Source organism: Mustela erminea, chromosome 17 (assembly GCF_009829155.1).
Source record: "Mustela erminea isolate mMusErm1 chromosome 17, mMusErm1.Pri, whole genome shotgun sequence".
Taxonomy (NCBI): domain Eukaryota; kingdom Metazoa; phylum Chordata; class Mammalia; order Carnivora; family Mustelidae; genus Mustela; species Mustela erminea.
The window spans coordinates 32,883,958-32,901,385 of NC_045630.1; the positions used below are offsets into that span (position 1 = coordinate 32,883,958).

The 17,428-nt window shown below is 38.9% G+C and overlaps 1 protein-coding gene across 1 annotated transcript in view; it reads left to right on the forward strand.

The window, feature by feature from the left end:
* Positions 1-17,195, forward strand: part of LOC116575705 (complement receptor type 2-like) — a 35,006-nt gene extending 17,811 nt beyond the window's left edge. The window contains 15 exon segments of the mRNA XM_032317111.1: positions 609-785; positions 865-955; positions 1,220-1,296; positions 2,458-2,865; positions 3,480-3,656; positions 3,731-3,818; positions 4,175-4,257; positions 4,764-5,156; positions 6,435-6,607; positions 6,609-6,621; positions 7,696-7,787; positions 7,819-7,912; positions 8,559-8,582; positions 9,328-9,403; positions 13,564-17,195. Coding sequence (XP_032173002.1) covers positions 609-785; positions 865-955; positions 1,220-1,296; positions 2,458-2,865; positions 3,480-3,656; positions 3,731-3,818; positions 4,175-4,257; positions 4,764-5,156; positions 6,435-6,607; positions 6,609-6,621; positions 7,696-7,787; positions 7,819-7,912; positions 8,559-8,582; positions 9,328-9,403; positions 13,564-13,657 — 2,060 coding nt within the window. The 3' untranslated portion in view covers positions 13,658-17,195.
* Positions 17,196-17,428: the final 233 nt, after the last annotated feature.

Consider the following 17,428-nt stretch of genomic DNA (forward strand, 5'->3'; position numbering starts at 1 on the left):
CATTTTGTGGTGTGGGAGTATCCTTGGAGGAAAAGCTTTAGGGATCACAGAGTTGCCTCTTTCTTTAGGGGAAAAAAATACTGTTTGTTTCAATAGTCATTTTTTAAAAAGATTTTATTTATTTATTTATTTGACAGAGAGAGATCACAAGTAGGCAGAGAGGCAGGCAGAGAGAGAGGAGGAAGCAGGCTCCCCGCTGAGCAGAGAGCCCGATGCGGGACTCGATCCCAGGACCCTGAGATCATGACCTGAGCCGAAGGCAGCAGCTTAACCCACTGAGCCACCCAGGCGCCCCTCAATAGTAATTTTTTTTAAGGGAAGAAAGCAAAGTCCCCACCCCAGGGATGTATCCCATTAAACACACAGGAGATGATTCCTTTTAAAAAAAAAGAAGAAGAAGAAGAAGAAGAAGAGGAAGAAAAGAGGAGGAGGAGACAGGAGGAGACAGGAGAAGAATTAGAACTGAACAAAGTCTTCAGCACCCTAAGTGCAGAAATGAAAAAGAGATGAACTGCTGATCTAAAATTATCCAAAACTGAGCTACACATTAATGATAATTGCGTGTTTCTTTCTGTTGTTTATATAAGAAAAATTTTCTTTTCCTTCAGAGTGCCAAGCCCCTCCTAAAATCCTCAATGGGCAGAAGGAAGATGGACACATGGTCCGCTTTGACCCAGGAACATCTATAAAGTACAGCTGTGATCCTGGCTATGTGCTCGTGGGGAAAGAATCCATCCACTGCACCCCTGAGGGGGTGTGGACACCCACTGCCCCCCAATGCAAAGGTGCCAGGCTTTGAATATAGACATTTTATGGTTTTGAGTTTGCCTTGAGCTGATTTCTCATCCAGGTCTCTTTTCTTAGTGGCAGAGTGTGAACCTGTAGAAGAGCCAGTCTTTAACAAACCGCAGGATCAATTTATTAGACCAGATGTTAACCCTTCTTGCGATGAAGGGTGAGTGAGTGCTGTCTCAGCCTGAACCAGGTCTGGGTTATTAGTGTGCACTACAAGCTCTGTTGTCTGCATTTATCTCAAAGATATCCTTGTCACTTATTCGCAGAAGGGTTGATTGCGCTATGGTTGTGTGTATGGAAACACGATCGATGGGTGGTGCTGATGCTGGCTACATATTTGTCCCTATTTTTTCTTGTCCTAAAAGTGGTGAGTCTGCTTTAAGTAGTCTCCAAATGGCAAAATGACATGACTCTTTGTCTCTAGGTACCGGTTAGGTGGGAGTGTTTATCAGAAGTGCCAAGATGCGATTCCTTGGTTTATGGAGAATCGTCTATGTGAAGGTGAGTAGCAAAAGTAACAGAGAACCTGACACAGTGTGAGATGTACACATTTCCTGGGAGATTTCTGTTTGAGGCCGTGTTATGGGAATACGAAGATTAGATTCTGTTCGATTAACTTTGTCAACAGTTCTAGTCGCACGGTTTTGTTGTTTTTCTGCTGTCACCACTTTCTACTTCATAGCATGCCAATCAATTTAAATGTATTTCCAATTCTCTCTTGTGATTTGGGAGTTTAAGAATAAGGAGGATAATGAGTATATGAGCCACCATCCTTAATTGGGGGAATGCTGTAGTTTAGTGGAGAGAAAGAGAATTAGTGTTGGATCTGAACTCAGATTTGCTTAATTTGAGCTGGGGCAATTTATGTAACTTCTTGGAAATTCCAGCCTCTTATCTGGAAAGTTAATCTGAGACTCAAGACTTCAATGTTATTAAAATTAAATGGTATTATCTCCCCTTCATAGATGAGAAAATTACCTGTCAAACATAGATGCTCAATTGACAGCGATTCTTGGCTAACCTATCATATCACTTCAGCACAAAGACGGTACTCAGAAAAGCTTAATTCTACCACCCCCCATGCCTTTTATTCACTTATTGGTTCTTTTAAAAACAATGATTTTAATTACCAATTTACTACTGGACTTCACTGCCTCACAATATGATACTGATGAACATGTTAACTTTTATTTTTTTTGAAATTATTATCTACTTGGTTTTTCGCTTTATTTTTTATTTATTTCTTATTGTGTTACATTAGTCACCATACAGTACGTCATTAGTTTTTGATGTAGTGTTCCATGATTCATTGTTTGCATATAACATGCAGTGCTCCATGCAGTCCATGCCCCCCTTCATACCCATCACTTGGCACGTGTTCACTTGTAACAAGATTTCCATTATAAAAATCTTTGCTATGATATCTGTTTAAATCAAGTTTTATATACATAATGAGCTTTGATGTAACTCCTATCATCAGAACTCATCCATATCCTCCAGGAAACCTGATAACTACAGGTTCGTAACCAGCTTCATTTTTCTTCTTTGGTGTCTCTATTTCTCTTCTTTGGTGTCTCCATTTCTCTTCTTTGATGTCTCTGTCTCTTCTCGTTGGTGTGTAATACTGGAGCAGAATTCTACAGTAAATTTTCATCTCTCCAGAAATCACCTGCCCACCGCCTCCTGCCATCTCTGATGGGACACACACAGGGAGTTCCTCAGAATATGTTCCATACGGAACCACGGTCACCTACACATGCAACCCTGGGCCAGAGAGCGGAGTGGAATTCAACCTAATTGGGGAGAGTACCGTCCATTGTACAAGCAATGACCAAGAGAGGGGTATCTGGAGTGGCTCTGCTCCTGTCTGCAAACTTCCCCTCCCTGTTGTTCAGTGTGTACCTGCCCAGGTGGAAAATGGATACAACACATCTGGGAAGGAAGCCCCATACTTCTCTAATGACAGTGTGACATTCAAGTGTCATCATGGATTTACTCTGAAGGGCAGCAGTCAGATTCGTTGCAAAGCTGATGGCACCTGGGATCCTAAAATACCAGTTTGTGAAAAAGGTAAAGACCCAAAGGGGAAAATGAGGTATTTACTCCTTTATTCTTATTTATTAGCTCCATCCCAAAACTAGAGTCATAGAAAAAGGCAAAGGTACACAGATTACTATACCATTTCTTCCATTCTGTGATCAATGTCCTATGTGGTTTTTATATGTTCTTCATGTAAATGCCCCCTTGATCAGGGATCTATTCAGGGTACATAATGAGAGGACCTTTTTTTAAATTATTATTTCAAGTTTTTATTTAAATTCCAGTTAGTTAACATATAGTGTAATATTAGTGACTCAAAATTTCCATACGACACCCAGTGCTCATCACAAGTGCCCTTCTTAATCCCCATCATGTATTTCACCCATTCTCCCACCCACCTCTCCTCTGGCAACCATCAGTTTGTTCTCTATAGTTAAGAGTCTGTTTCTTGGTTTTCGAGAGGACCTTTTTAAAGGTGCCTGGTTCCTGCAAAAGAGCAGAAAACATTTGGTAATTAAAGCTTCATAGTCTTTGGTTTAAAAGCTGCAGATTGTCTGCTGTCAGATGTTGTATACTTAATGTTCTTGAGTATAAATTCCTTTTGTTGCTGTTGTTGGTATTTACGTGGGGAGTTTTCTCTTCAGGCTGCCAGCCACCTCTTGGGCTCCATCATGGTCGGCATACAGGTGGAAATAGGGTCCCCTTTGTCTCTGGGATGGCTGTAGACTACACCTGTGACCCTGGCTACTTGCTTGTGGGAAACAAATCCATTCACTGTATGCCTTCAGGAAATTGGAGTCTTTCTCCCCCTCAGTGTGAAGGTACTTTCAGTTGCAGAGTTGTTTTTCTGTGTGATATCAGGCATGCATAAATAATTCAAACTTCGCTTTTCTAGAAGCACCATGTCAACCTGTGAGAGAAGATTTTCAAGAGCCTCCCATTCATTCACATGTGATACCAGTTAATACATCCTGTCAAGATGGGTGAGTATGAGATGGTCCATTCTGAAAAGGGATCTCCACCTCATTTCGTGCATTAATTCTGTCCTCAACTTGTCTTGGTGACTCCCTCTAGACATCCCTCATTATCACACTCACAGAGAATGTGGGGTTCCAAAGGTCTAACTAACATCTTTCTCTTCTGTCCTTTCTTGATGTGGAAATGGCTTTGCTGTGGAAAACTCTGTGCCTAAAGTAGTCTTCTTGCTTGAAGGATCAAGAGTTTTAGCTCTTGTCTGCCAAAGCTCTTATTTAGAAGACCCCTGTATCTGTGGTTTGAGGAAGCTAGGTTATAGAGATGTGATGCTGGGAAGAAGAAATGCATTATAATCTCTCTCTAGGTACCAGTTGACTGGACATACTTATCAGAAGTGTCAAGATGCTGAGAATAGGGTTTGGTTCCAAAAGATTCCACTTTGTAAAGGTAAGTTAGAAAAAAATTATTGGTGGGACAGTAGGGAGTTAGAGAGGGAAGATCACTGAAGAACTAGCCTTATAACTACCTCAATAATGCATGTGTTCTATTTCATTGTACAAAAGATAAGAAAAATTTTTCTGTGTTTGGTCAGCACTGGCATTGGGGGAAAAAAGTCGCCAAGTAGGAACGGAGTATTTGCCATACATCTGCTCAAGATTTAAGAAAAAAAAAATATATATATGGCCTATATTTCTAGTTTATGGGAACATAGCTACATTTATTCCTTTCTTAATACTTTGTTTTCTGAATTTGTTTGAAATGAATATGGATTACTCACATAGAGAATTTAATAACACTGTTTTAAACGAAGCATCATCTGGGTTCAAAAAAAATCTAAATTTTTGTATGGTTACGTGTCATACGTGCAGTTGCCTAGTTTCTTTTTTGCCTGACTGAAGACTGTCCACCTTGGTGTGCTAGCTGAAGCAGAATTTCCTAAATCTCTTCTGCAGTAATTCACTGTCAGCCTCCACCCACGATTGACAATGGAAGGCCCAGGGGCGTGATGGCAGAACCCTTTCTATATGGAAATGAAGTCTCTTATGAATGTGACCAAGGATTCTCTCTTTTGGGAGAGAAAAATGTACGATGCCTAAGTGATTCTGATGTACATGGGTCTTGGACTGAACCTCTCCCAAAGTGCTTAAAATCTCCTCCTGTAATTCACTGCCCTAGCCCAGAAGTCAAGCATGGGTACCAGCTCAACCAAACTCGTTCTTCATATTCCCACAATGATACAATATATGTCGCCTGCAATCCTGGCTTCATCATGAACGGCAGTCACGTGATTAAATGTCATACCAATAACAAATGGGTGCCAGGTGTACCGACTTGTATCAAGAAGGGTAAGATAGGGCATCTGGGTGGCTCAGTTGGTTAAGCAACTGCCTTCGGCTCAGGTCATGATCCCAGGGTCCTGGGTTCAAGTCCCACATTGGGTTTCTCCTGTTCTGCGGGGAGCCTGCTTCTCCTTCTCCCTCTGCCTGCCACTCCCCCTGCTTGTGCTCTCTCCCTCTCTCTGTCAAATAAATAAATAAATCTTAAAAAAAAAACAAAAAAGGTAAGATACTCTAAGGAATATAATATGGGGTGTTGCCCAGAATGAAGAAAAAGGGCTTTGAATCTGCATTGACCATTCAAACTACAGAAAACATGTAAAAGGCAATCACATTGTTTTACAAGATACCTTCCTTGTCCACTCATCTGATTTTTTTTTCTTTCCCTTTCTAGGAGTGTTGAGCAAAAGTACTTGAGAAGATAATGGTTAACTTCCAAATTTATGGAGTCTCTAATATTTATTCTTTTTACTAATTTAGAAGTAAAAAAAAAACACACATACTTTTGGGAGGGCAAGTGTTTGGCAATAATATTGCTTGATAATTGGATATTTAAGGCTGTGAAACCAGTCAAAAAGAGAACTTTGGGTTTTCGGAGGGGAATGTTGGCCTTCAAACCCATCGATTTGTCTTTCTTCTCATTTTACTTATCATTTGGCAGTTTTATTCTTGTCGGTAACTATCTGTAACAGAGGTTGCCAACTGGTGCCCCAAGAACTGAATTCAGCTTACCAGAATGGCTTCCTTTGGCTGGCACAGTAGTCTCATCCTAAGTCAAACCCACCTCACCCTAAGTGAAACCCATCTGAAGTGAATCTGCACAGCTCAAGATAAACAGTGAATATGTAATACAGCGAGGGACCCCCTTTGTTTTCCTGCAAGAAACCTATATCTTGAACCAGGCAATGGCATCCATTTTTAGGACGGATGGTCTCTGCTTTGTCATATTTGGTGGCTTCACTTTCTGGTTCTTGAAGGCATTGGAGTGTGAGACCCTTAAACTACAGACTCTTTGCTATCTTAAGAGAAAAGAAAAAAATACTATTAGCTGATAGATTACAATCGTGGGCCACGACCATTGACGTTTCATTATGTTACTTTTGACATTGTTCTTCAGCTCCCATATGAAATATGGAGGCAATGCAAATTTGTGTGGAATGAATATTTCTGGATACCAATTAGTTAGCTTGTTTCCTACCTTCTTTCAGTATTGCTATCACCCACAGACAGTGTTGGTTATATGTTCCTCTGTGCTAAATTAAAGATCCTTTTTTATTGATGTCTAAGCTTTCTTAGGATGTCAGCCTCCACTTAAGATACCCAATGGAAATCATACTGGTGGAGATATAGCTCGATTCTCTCCTGGAATGTCAGTCCTGTACAGCTGTGACCAAGGCTACCTGCTTGTGGGAGAGGCACTCCTTCTTTGCACACATGAGGGAACCTGGAGCCAATCTGCCCCCTTATTGTAAAGGTGTGGTGTCTATTATTCTCCTGTTTTTAAATCGAGTTTCTCCCAAATAGATAGTGAGTTAGGTACTTTCAACTTAAAAGAGCCAAATAAATGTACTAATTGGATCCTTTAATTAAATGCATTTAATTGGATTGATTCAATTAGATGAATACATTAATTAGTCTACCACAAAATAAGAAAAAATGACTTAGGGTGTAGCTTATCTGAGGAGTGATCACTTATGTAGCCTTTTAAATATAGAAAAATGAAGTACTTATACAAATTAAACAACTAAAATGCAGGTTGAATTTACCTGTGGCTGTAGTTACATTAAGTGTGCATTTGACAAAATACTGATAAAAAGCACAATGATCTTGTCAGTGTATTTTCTGTAAGTGGTGGTGGAATTATGGGTATTTTTTTAATAAAGGCTTCAGAACTTCATTTTCTTTAACATAGTGCCTATGAAATAGGGGTAGCGAGTTAATATCCAATATTCATCAAGCACTTTTTACCAAAAGCCAAAAACGGTACATATTTTACATGCATTGTCTCATTAATCTTCTTGAGAACCAGATGAAGTTGGTGCCGTTATTATTCCTATATGACAGATGAGGTCTCTGTAGCACGGAGAGATCCGTAACCTACCCAAAGTCACACAGTGGGGGACGTCCTAGAGTCATGATTCAAATCTAAAAACCTCCCACTATTGCCTCCTGTGCTTCGAGACGAAAGAAATAAATGAGGAAGTACGTTCATCTATGGATAGTTATAGTAGAGCAGATGAGACCGTCATTCAGAATTCTTAATATAACCCACTCTCTAAGAGGCTGTTAAAATTATCCGACACTGTTAGTTTAGAAACTAAAGCACAGAGAAGGAAAGTCTGGCTTAAATTACCTAGAGCTAATTGAGATGGACGGTTGTCACAGAAGGAATCTGCCTAGAATGTCCTTTTGTGTTATCACAGCGAGGCTTTCCTTACTGAGAATGAACCAAATTGGTTTCCTAAGCCTTTCCATTCAGGGAAGTATCTACTTCCTTGAGAAAAGGCTAAAATATGGCCTGGCTTCAATTTGATTCCTTTCATTTCAGAGGTAAACTGTAGCTCCCCAGAGTATATGAATGGAATCCAGAAGGGTCTGGAGCCTGGGAAAATGTATCAGTATGGTGCAGTTGTGAAGTGTGCAAATGTATCAGTATGGTGCAGTTGTGGAGTGTGAAGAGGGATATACCCTGGAAGGCAGTCCCCAGAGCCAGTGTCAGGACGATCAGGGATGGAACCCACCCCTGGCTGTCTGCAGATCACCATGTAACTGCGAAAGTCTTCCCTGCTCATACTTGTCTCCCCGGAGAGAAGAGAGCTAGGAGTATCTGTCAGTGTTAGGTTTTAAACTGATGTGGATCTGTGACCAGTGCTACAGTAGTGGACTCATTTGAAGTTAGTGGTTTATTCTAGAAAAAGGAAAACTTTCTGAGGATTGGGGAAGTAAAAAAGAAAATAGAGAGGAGTACTAACTTACAAGGTGTCGCGCTATTAATCTTACATTTTGAAGGGGGTCATTGCTGAGATTTCCATTGCTGAAACTTGATTATTTATAAGTACTTACCAATTTGACAGGGGCCTCCAAAAAATATGGTGAACAACCTGTTGTAACAGGTTTACTACTACTTGCATTCTAACCTGAGAAATCTCTGATTGTAAAGTTGAGTGTATTGGCCTTTTTCATTCCTGAACTAGCCCAACTTAACAGTGTTACTTTTTTAAATGTCCAGTGAATTGTTACATAATAAAATGAAGGAAGAGTGCATGCAATCCAGGGCCTCAATACATCTTTTTAAGGAGATTCTGAGAGAAAGAAGCTGAGTGTTGTCTTTAGGGATATTACCGTGGGACTTTGGGCTGCACTGAAGTATGCAACTAGACTAATATTTTTGTGATTTTGTGTTCTCCTTAGCCTCACTTGCTCCTCTTCTTAGTGGTAAGTTTTCTTAAATATTTGAATTAATTTTCTAATGATGTTTTATAAAAAATATATATATCAAATTTGAGGCCTTATATCCTGTCTCTTATTTTTCCTTTTCACTTTAACTCCTAGGAAATTATCATTTTGTTATCTTAAGGCTCTTTTAATATGAAGGCTCTTTTCATATTTATATCTAAGGCTCTCTTCATATTATAGACAGACACTTTTGGATAGAGTTGAATAAATTATTTAAAAAGCCAGCTACTTCCAGTTTTTCTTTTTTCTTTTTTACCTCTAGTTTTTCAATTGAAAGTTGAGTTTATGTTAACTTTTGGTCTTTTGCATGATTTGGTTCTATCAAATAAGCTATCTTATTCTGCAACAAAATATATTTTCCAACTGAGAGTTAAATGTTGTTATGCCAAGTCGTGGGATCCTTGTGTCCTGAGCTCCTAATATCACCCCAGTAATGAGAATATTATTAATAAAACTGAAAGGGAAAGAAAAGCTCAAGAGAACTTTGACTGCAGCCCCTGTGATCAAATGCTTGGTGCTTTAGATTAAATGTGGACTGGACTGAATCAGAAAAAACTTAAGCCCAAGTATGATTATTTAGGAATGTAACATTTATATGGCTAACAAAGGATAAGGATAAAGTCCCATAACAATTTCTCCACCATTGGGAATAGCCCCACAATCACTTCAAAGGAATATAGGGCCCAATTTTCTGGCATTTGATTCTTGCTGTTTTGATTTCTAGGTCTTTCTGCAGGTTCGGTACTTCTTGTATTCTTGATTGGTGTCACCTTATGCACAATATTAAAACACAGAGAACGGTAAGTTCAATGCATGCTTGACCAAAGGGCACAAAAGGTTTGGTTACTTGCCTGAAACTAAACTCAGAAGTACAAGTCATATAACATGACCGTTATAGTGTAGAGTAAGAAATCTTGTGCCATATAGAAGGAAGCCCCCTCTGTGAGAACTTTAAAAATATTAAGCACTTATTTTATTTGAATGATGTTTATTTGGATGACATATATTTTAAAAATCTAGAAAATTGAAAACTTAAAAATCCCAGTGGTAACAACTGCAAGTGTTTTGGCATATTCTTATCTGATCTTAAATATTCTTTATCTTTTTTCTCTTTTTGACTGGAATTTTGGAATGACAGTCCCTGCTTTAATTTTTTAAAATTTGCCTTCATCTCTTATATCTTTATGTTTTCTTTTTAGTTATATAATAGTATATTGTTCTATGTATTTCTGTATCATGAAAATTATGGGTTGCTTCCGCATTTATTTTGATAATAAAGGTACAAGAAACACCGTTGAATAAAATTTTTTTATATCTACTTATTTCTGTACCATTTCTAGAATTACTAAGGTTAAGAATATGAGCATTTAAGATGCCTAATCAATATTGCCAAATGACTTTCTAAGAAGTTTGTCCTAATTTGACCATATGTCAAATAATCAATATATTTTGATATGTTGTGTTTCTGGACTTCTCTTCCTGCTGTACTGATTTCTCCTTTCATCACAAATTACTTTATATTCAATTAATATAGCTTTCTACAGTCATACTATATAGTAGGTCAAGAATTCCTTTGCTATAATTGTTTAGGATTTTCCTTTCTATTCTCTTCTGTTTGTTCTAACCAGGTGATCTTTTAAAATCATTTGGCATTTCCAAAAAACATATGTAGTGATTGCATTTAAGTCTATAAATTAGTCTGTGCAAAACTGACATCTTTTCTGTAATGTGTTCCATTCAGAAACATCTGAGGCCTTTCTATTTTTGAAATAATCTTTTCTCTCACTTGGTTGTTGTTTTCATGACTACTTAAGTATATTACTAGGTTTCTATGCTTTGTTATATTGTGTTTTATTATGCAGAAATAAGATATATATTTCTATTTTTAACATTGATTTTTAAAATTATTTATTTATTTTATTTTATTTACTTATTCTACACACACACACACACACACCCCACAAGGAGGGGAGGGGCAGAGGAAGAGGGAGACACAGGTTCCTCACTGAGCAGGAACCCTGACATGGGGCTCGATCCCAGGACCTCGGGATCATGACCCAAGCCAAAGGCAGACACTTAAAGACTGAGCCACCCAGGTGCCCCAAACATTAATTTTTTAAACATTTTAATCTACAAAGTAGTATTGCCATAGTAGGTCATGTGGTATTTGGTGGGTACACAAAGCAAGTGCTCAAGTAATGGGGAATTTTAATCAGAAAAAAAATTCTATAGTGAAGGAAATATCTCAAGCAAGCTTCAAGATACTGTGGACAAGGAGAAAAAAGTATTCCAAGTGGAAGGAGCAGTTTTAGTGAAGACCCAAAGGCTTGTCTTTCCATCAGGTATTATAGGAACTATGTAAACAATTTGATGTAATTGTATGTGATGGTGACTGTAGGAGAGGGTGGTAGAGATTTGGGTGTAGGGATGGCATAAAAGACCCTTCTGACCCATAAATCCTGTGTCAGAACATTCTGATAAGTGCAAAGGATGCCATTTTAGCAAATGAGACCATCAGGAATCAACCTGGGAATGTTCTGTATGCACAGGTTCTTGAATCTCTCTATACAAGCTAGTGTTAGGGAGATGATTAGATGAAGTTTTACCAAGTCTCAGGTAACTTCCAGTGGGAGGTGACCAAGTCATCTCACCCCAAACAGGTCACCCATAAATGCCAGCAAAATTATTTTAACATGCCAGGTCACCTGGCTTGTGCCATCAGTGCCATCTGGCACATTGTTCACGGTTGTAAAACACCTGGTGTAGACATTATACAGGAAGGGGTTACATTGAAACTATGTAATGATGGCACCTGTGAACCTGAGGGGTTTGTTCTAAGCCCGCCAGACCTGGGCGCCTCAATTCACAGGGGCCATCACAGTTACATCAGATTGCTTATGTAGTTCTTATAATACAATGGTCTTAGAAGGGTCTACACTCATGATATGCTTTAGACTGTAGTGTTGACAAAAAGATGTACCATATAACCCTCGTTTTGTGATGTAACATATAACCCTCATTTTGTGAAAGACTTCAGGAAAAAAGGGTGTTTTGTGAGCAAATAAGATTGGGAAGTACTACATGCAGTATTTTTCTCATGAAGATTCACAGTGACCAGGAGTGTATTTAAAGTCCTACAATAAAGAAAGATGTTTGGTTTTATTTTTAAACCAGAGTTCCCCAAGCTAATTGGACCACAGAACTCTTTTTCTCCTATAATGCATTCACATCCCATGGAACTAACGTTTCATTTAACAGTCACTGGGGAATCTAGAAAGATGGGTAGGAGCTAGATCATCAAAACCTTGTATGCCATGACACGGAGTTGGTGTTTGTCCTGTAGGATCTTAAGCAAAGTAATAATATGTCTAGATAGGTATTTTCAAGAGGAGGGGCTGGACTGCGCTTTCAACAAAGCAGCAGTGATGGGGATCAAGAGGTATCGTCCCTATTAAGAAGAGTGGAATGACTTGTGTGGAGTGGAGCCGGTGGTACACCAAAAAGAGGAGAGGGACAGTTTTGTAGAGAAAGATGAGTTCAGTTCTGCCCTCTTACTTTGGGGCACCCACGATGTAGGACTCAGGAGGGGAGCCTGGGCTCAGGTAGGCAATATTTAACTCACATTTGAAGCCTTGGGACCAAGAAACACAAAAAAGGTGAAAATAGGGATGAGAACAGTTGTCAGAAGGACAGTAATGCTTAAAAGAGAGGCGAGGGAAGGAATAGTCAGAGGTAGGAGGAGAATGCGGAAGGAGGATTTTCATAGAATTCAAGGAAGAAGAGGGTCTTAAGAAAAAAGGGATGCCATTTACATGGGTTTCCTCACAGGAAGTCAGAGGATAATTTTAGCTAAGTTACTAAAAATTTAAATAAATAGAAAATGCGGTCTCTATCTCTTTCCTTTATGCTACTAAGTTTGTTGTCAAAGGCATACACATGTAGGAAACTGGCAAACTTTAGGAATGCCTATGAGCTCAAATAATTTGATGTTCTTGGCAGATTATTAAGTTTACAAATAGGATTATATCAAGTACTATATTTAATTGCCTCCATTGATACAAACTAAACATGTATGTTAAGGTACATTCCTAAGCTTTACTTACTCATTTTATTTCCAGTTCGTAACTGATTTCAATTGGTTTTCTGATAGTTGATATAGATACTTGAGCCGCCTTAAATACTCTCTATAAATGAGATGAGAGTCACTGAGAAATTTGTCTAAGTAACAAGATATGTTTAAAAGCCACCCAAACATTGGGGAGACACCACTCTTAACGCACACTGCTTATAACCTACCTATAAGCTGACCTTTTAAATATATATGAGCAACATACTCTAAGTACCCTTAGCAGAAATCTTTCTTCTTCAGTAATTTTGTAATACCTTATTTCAGAGTTCTACATGATAGTGTAATTGCATTTTATTTTCTCTTGCTCATTTTGGCTAAGTGGTTTTAGAAGCACAGTAAAGCTTGTGGGCTTTCAAGGAGTAAAAGTAAAATTGTCCTCTTAAAAACTATTTCAAGCTTTTAGTGCTATCAGTCTAAGTAAGGATTCTGAATTTAACATCAAATATAAAAACTTCCCTTTAAATCAGATTGGAAGACTATGTCCCCCAAAAGGTAATTTTGTAGTCATATCCTAAAATAAAAGCTTCTTTTTGATTTATTTTTCAAGCTGAGGCTCATGGTTCTAAATCCCTGAAGGTCTTGGATCTGAGGTAAAGCTACCTAGTATCAGCTTCTGACTTGGACACTTGGCATCCTAGTAAATTATTTTTATGGGCCTTTCCAAATAATAGGGGTTATAGTAATTATCTTACATGATAACAAAATGAATTATTCATGAGAAGTATTTAGTTATCATGTGATAGGAATTATGGAAAACAAACAACTGTGACCTATTTGTAGTGATTATGGCCAATAAGTAAAGAGTTTACTTTTTTTCCTTTTTCCATCCAGCAATTATTATACAAATCGAATCCCTAAAGAAGGAGATCTTCATTTAGAAACACGGGAAGTATACTCTATTGATCCATACAACCCAGCAAGCTAATCAGAAGACAAATTGGTATCTAATGAAGTTGAAGTATTTTTATTCATTTTTATGTCAAAATGTCTCCAATTTATATTTACTAATTTTCATAGTGTTAAATATATATGGTTCTGTTCCACACATCTTTGGTAATCATGCACAGAGTTTATTAACTTATCTACTTCATAGTGCCAATTAATGTCCCTGTTTTTTTAATTCATTCATCCATTCAGCAAATACTAAATACCTATCATAATAATTAAGAATAAAATTAAAAAGATGATACGTGTTTTGAAGAGAAATAAAGCAGGAGAAGGAGCTAGAGAAGTTGGGAGAGAAGCCCTCACTAATAAAATGGCATTTGAGCAAAGACTAGGATGAAGGAAGGAGTTAGCCTTACTGGTAGTGGAAGAACATCCCAGAAAGAAAGAACAGCAGGTGCAGAGACCATAAGGTGGTGTGCGCCTGTTGTGTTGGAGGCACAGCAAGGAGACCAGTATGGCCTAGTATGGACTGACCAAGGGAGAGAGGGGCAGGGATAAAGGCAGAGAGGTAAAGGGAGGAGGAGAACAAGGTTCATCATATAGAGTATGCTAGGTCATTATAATGAGCTTGGTGTGTATTCTGAGATGGAAACCAAAGGATGGTTTTAGGCAGAGAGGAGAATGATCACCTTAACTGCTGTGTAAAGAACTGAGTGTAGGAAACCCAAGGTGGAACCTCAGGAGCCAATGAAGACTTGATCACAATAATCTAGGTAAGAAGTTGTGAGTAGCCACAAGTAGGCTGATGAGAAGAGGTCAGTTTCTGCATGTGTCTTTAAGGTAGTGACAGGAGGTTTGCTGACAGTCGTAAGGCAGGAAGCAGTAATGATGGCAGGGTTTTTTGGTCTGCTGACCGGAAGGATGGAATCATGATTAATTATGATGACTGACAATGTGAAAAGGCAAGATTAGGGAAAAAAAAGCAGAAGTTTCACTTTGGAGATGTTAGAAATGAGATATCTAATAGCTATCCAAGGAGAAGTATCAAGAAGGTAGTTGGATGTACAAGTCTATTTCAGAGAATGGGTCTTAGGACATAGATATGGGCTTTGTCAGCATATGGATGCATGTAATAATGAGATCAAATAAGATGAACAAGGGGATGAGAAGGGTTAGAGAAAAGGTCCATGTGCCAGGCCTTGGGTCCTTCCACATCAGAAGACATGGAGTATGAGAAGGAACCAACCAAGGGGTGAAGAAGCAGCCTCTGATCTAGGGGAAGCATCCAAGAGCATGGTGTGGTAGAAGTCATGTGAAGGATGACGTTTAAGGAGGTGGGAGTGATCAACTCTGTCAAATGCTGCTGATGGACCAAGAGCAGTAGTGAACGCTGACCACTGTGTTTAGCAGCTCAGGATTTGTTGGTGAACTTGACAAGAATGATTCCGGTGAATAGTAAGGAGGCAAACTCCTGATTGAGGTCAGCTTAAGAGAGAATGAAAGGAGATAAATTAGTGATCTCAACTATAGACTCCTCTTTCAAAGAGGTTTTCTACAAAGAGGCATGGAAAAGGGAACAGATGGCAAGACTAACAAGTAAGATCAAAAGAACTATCCATTAAAAATGGAGAATTGGCAGTCAGGCCTCCATTTCCATACGCTGATGAGAATGATCTACTAGGAAGTGAGGAATGATGACAGGAAGGAAAAGGAAGAATTGCTGGAGCAACATCTGGGTAGGCAAGAAGGGAGGGGATCAAATGCTCCAGCTGGAGAGGCAGAGCTTAGATCAGAGTGTGGCCTCCCTAACAGGAGAGAAGGCAGAAGATGCGGGCATAGACAAAGGCAGGGGGAAGCCGTGATGGCAAATGCATGTGAGGAAAGTTCTCTTCTGACCACCCTGTTTGCTCAGTGTCTAGAAAGAAAAACAGTCACCTGAAAGGAAGATTGGGAAAGGAGATGGTAGGGATTTAAGGAGAAAGGAGAGGGCACTAAAGAGTCACCATGGGGGTTGAAGACTGAATGATGAGGAGTATAGAAAACAGGACTGACAACATGAAGGGTCCCCTGATGTCCCCAGGAGGAGTGGGGGTGAGCGTTTGGAGGTCTGCCATGCCCAGGCATTGTGCTGAGCCTCCCTCCTGCCTTGCGTCGGCCCTCATTACCGCAGTGAAAGGTATTAGCCCAAGGTGAGCATATAACATCCAAGATGAGAACCAAAGCTAACCTATTGGCCACAGTCTCAGAATCAGTAATAGTCAAAGGTTTGAATTCAAGCTCAAATCTGTCTTCAAACTGCTTTCTCTTACATAGTCTATAAAGTATAAAGATACCACCTCTGTCCTCCTGGAACTTATTTTGATACAGAAAAAAAAAAAAAGACACTACATGTCATAGTGTAAGAATAATTACCACAAACAAGATACAGAAAAACTGCTGTGGTTGCTGAGGAAGAAAAGATCGCCTGGTGCTGGGGAGTTATAGAAAAACAAAAGAGAACAGGGGAGACCAGGCCAGAGTGATGTATAAACCCAAACCACGGGGGCGTCCAAAATAATGCTAGTACTTAAATACTTGTTGAATGAATGCATGAGTTAGAATGCAACTCTTGCTTCGATTTCTCCCTCATTTATTATTCTTTGTATTTATCAATATAAACTTTATTATTTGCTTCAGATCATGTTACCTGAAGAAAGGGGCCTCTTTAAAAAAATATATCTTCTAAGAGGCTCAATGCTCTATTGGTTATGGCGCTTAGAGTTGGTACATAGAAAAAGTGAACGCTGTCATTATTTAAACTTTGAGTTACACCCCTGCCCTTCGTGCTGCCTCCTGAACAGAAACTCTCTCTTTCAGTGTGCCTTATTGTTTAGAACATTGGTTGGGAAGAAACCATTTTCATCTCAGCAAGTCTAGGCGTATGGCCTCAGCATCAGTGAAATGACTTCATAACTATAATTTCCCAAATGCAGTTATTCTCAAGCAGAATGAAGAAAGTTCACTTGATAGTAAAGATGGGAGCCCAGTTTCACCACCACATGCTCTTCAAGGACTTTCTGAAGCCTCACCCACAATATGCCTGACATCAGGCTATAGCTATAAACCCGTAACTCCAAAATAACACCATTTTAAGGAAGGCGCTAGAAAGCTGTCCTCTGTCTCCACTCTTCTTATGCAATCAGTATACTTACTGTTATCACACTCTTCGGGTTGTAGTGTGGTTTTAATCATTTGAGCCAAGTAGAGAATATTTCATGTTGTTATGAAATACTTTCGTTGAGAAGTCTAATTTTATTTTAATCATAGCATCTTGCTCTCATATGGCTGAATATTTCTCTTTCATTTCCACTTGGTTTGACAGGTTTTTTCCCCCCACAATATATATGTTGCCTTTTCCCTAATCAGTAATTATAATTTGCACAATTTTTTCCATTATGAGAGTCAAGTTTTAATTGTACAGTTTTGGTGTACAGATGCAGGCTTTGGAGACTTCTTTGGCAGTTCTATCAGAGCTTTGGTTCCTTTAAAAATCTGTATAGCAGTGACTCAAATAAATTTGATCTCTTAACAAAACACTTGCCTTATGTGATTTTTTTATGCTACAGTGCATGAATTCTTAGGGTTTTAACTTCTATGTTTTTATTTCAGTTCCATTTAGTGAGGGTTTTTAGAGTTCCTCATTTAACATTTATGCATTCTGGATCTCACCACTTCGTTGTTTCAGCCAGTTCTCAACCCACAAACTCAGTTCCCTCATCATCAAGTTTTTCTTTTCTATCTGTCCACCCAACACCTTTCCCCAGCCCTT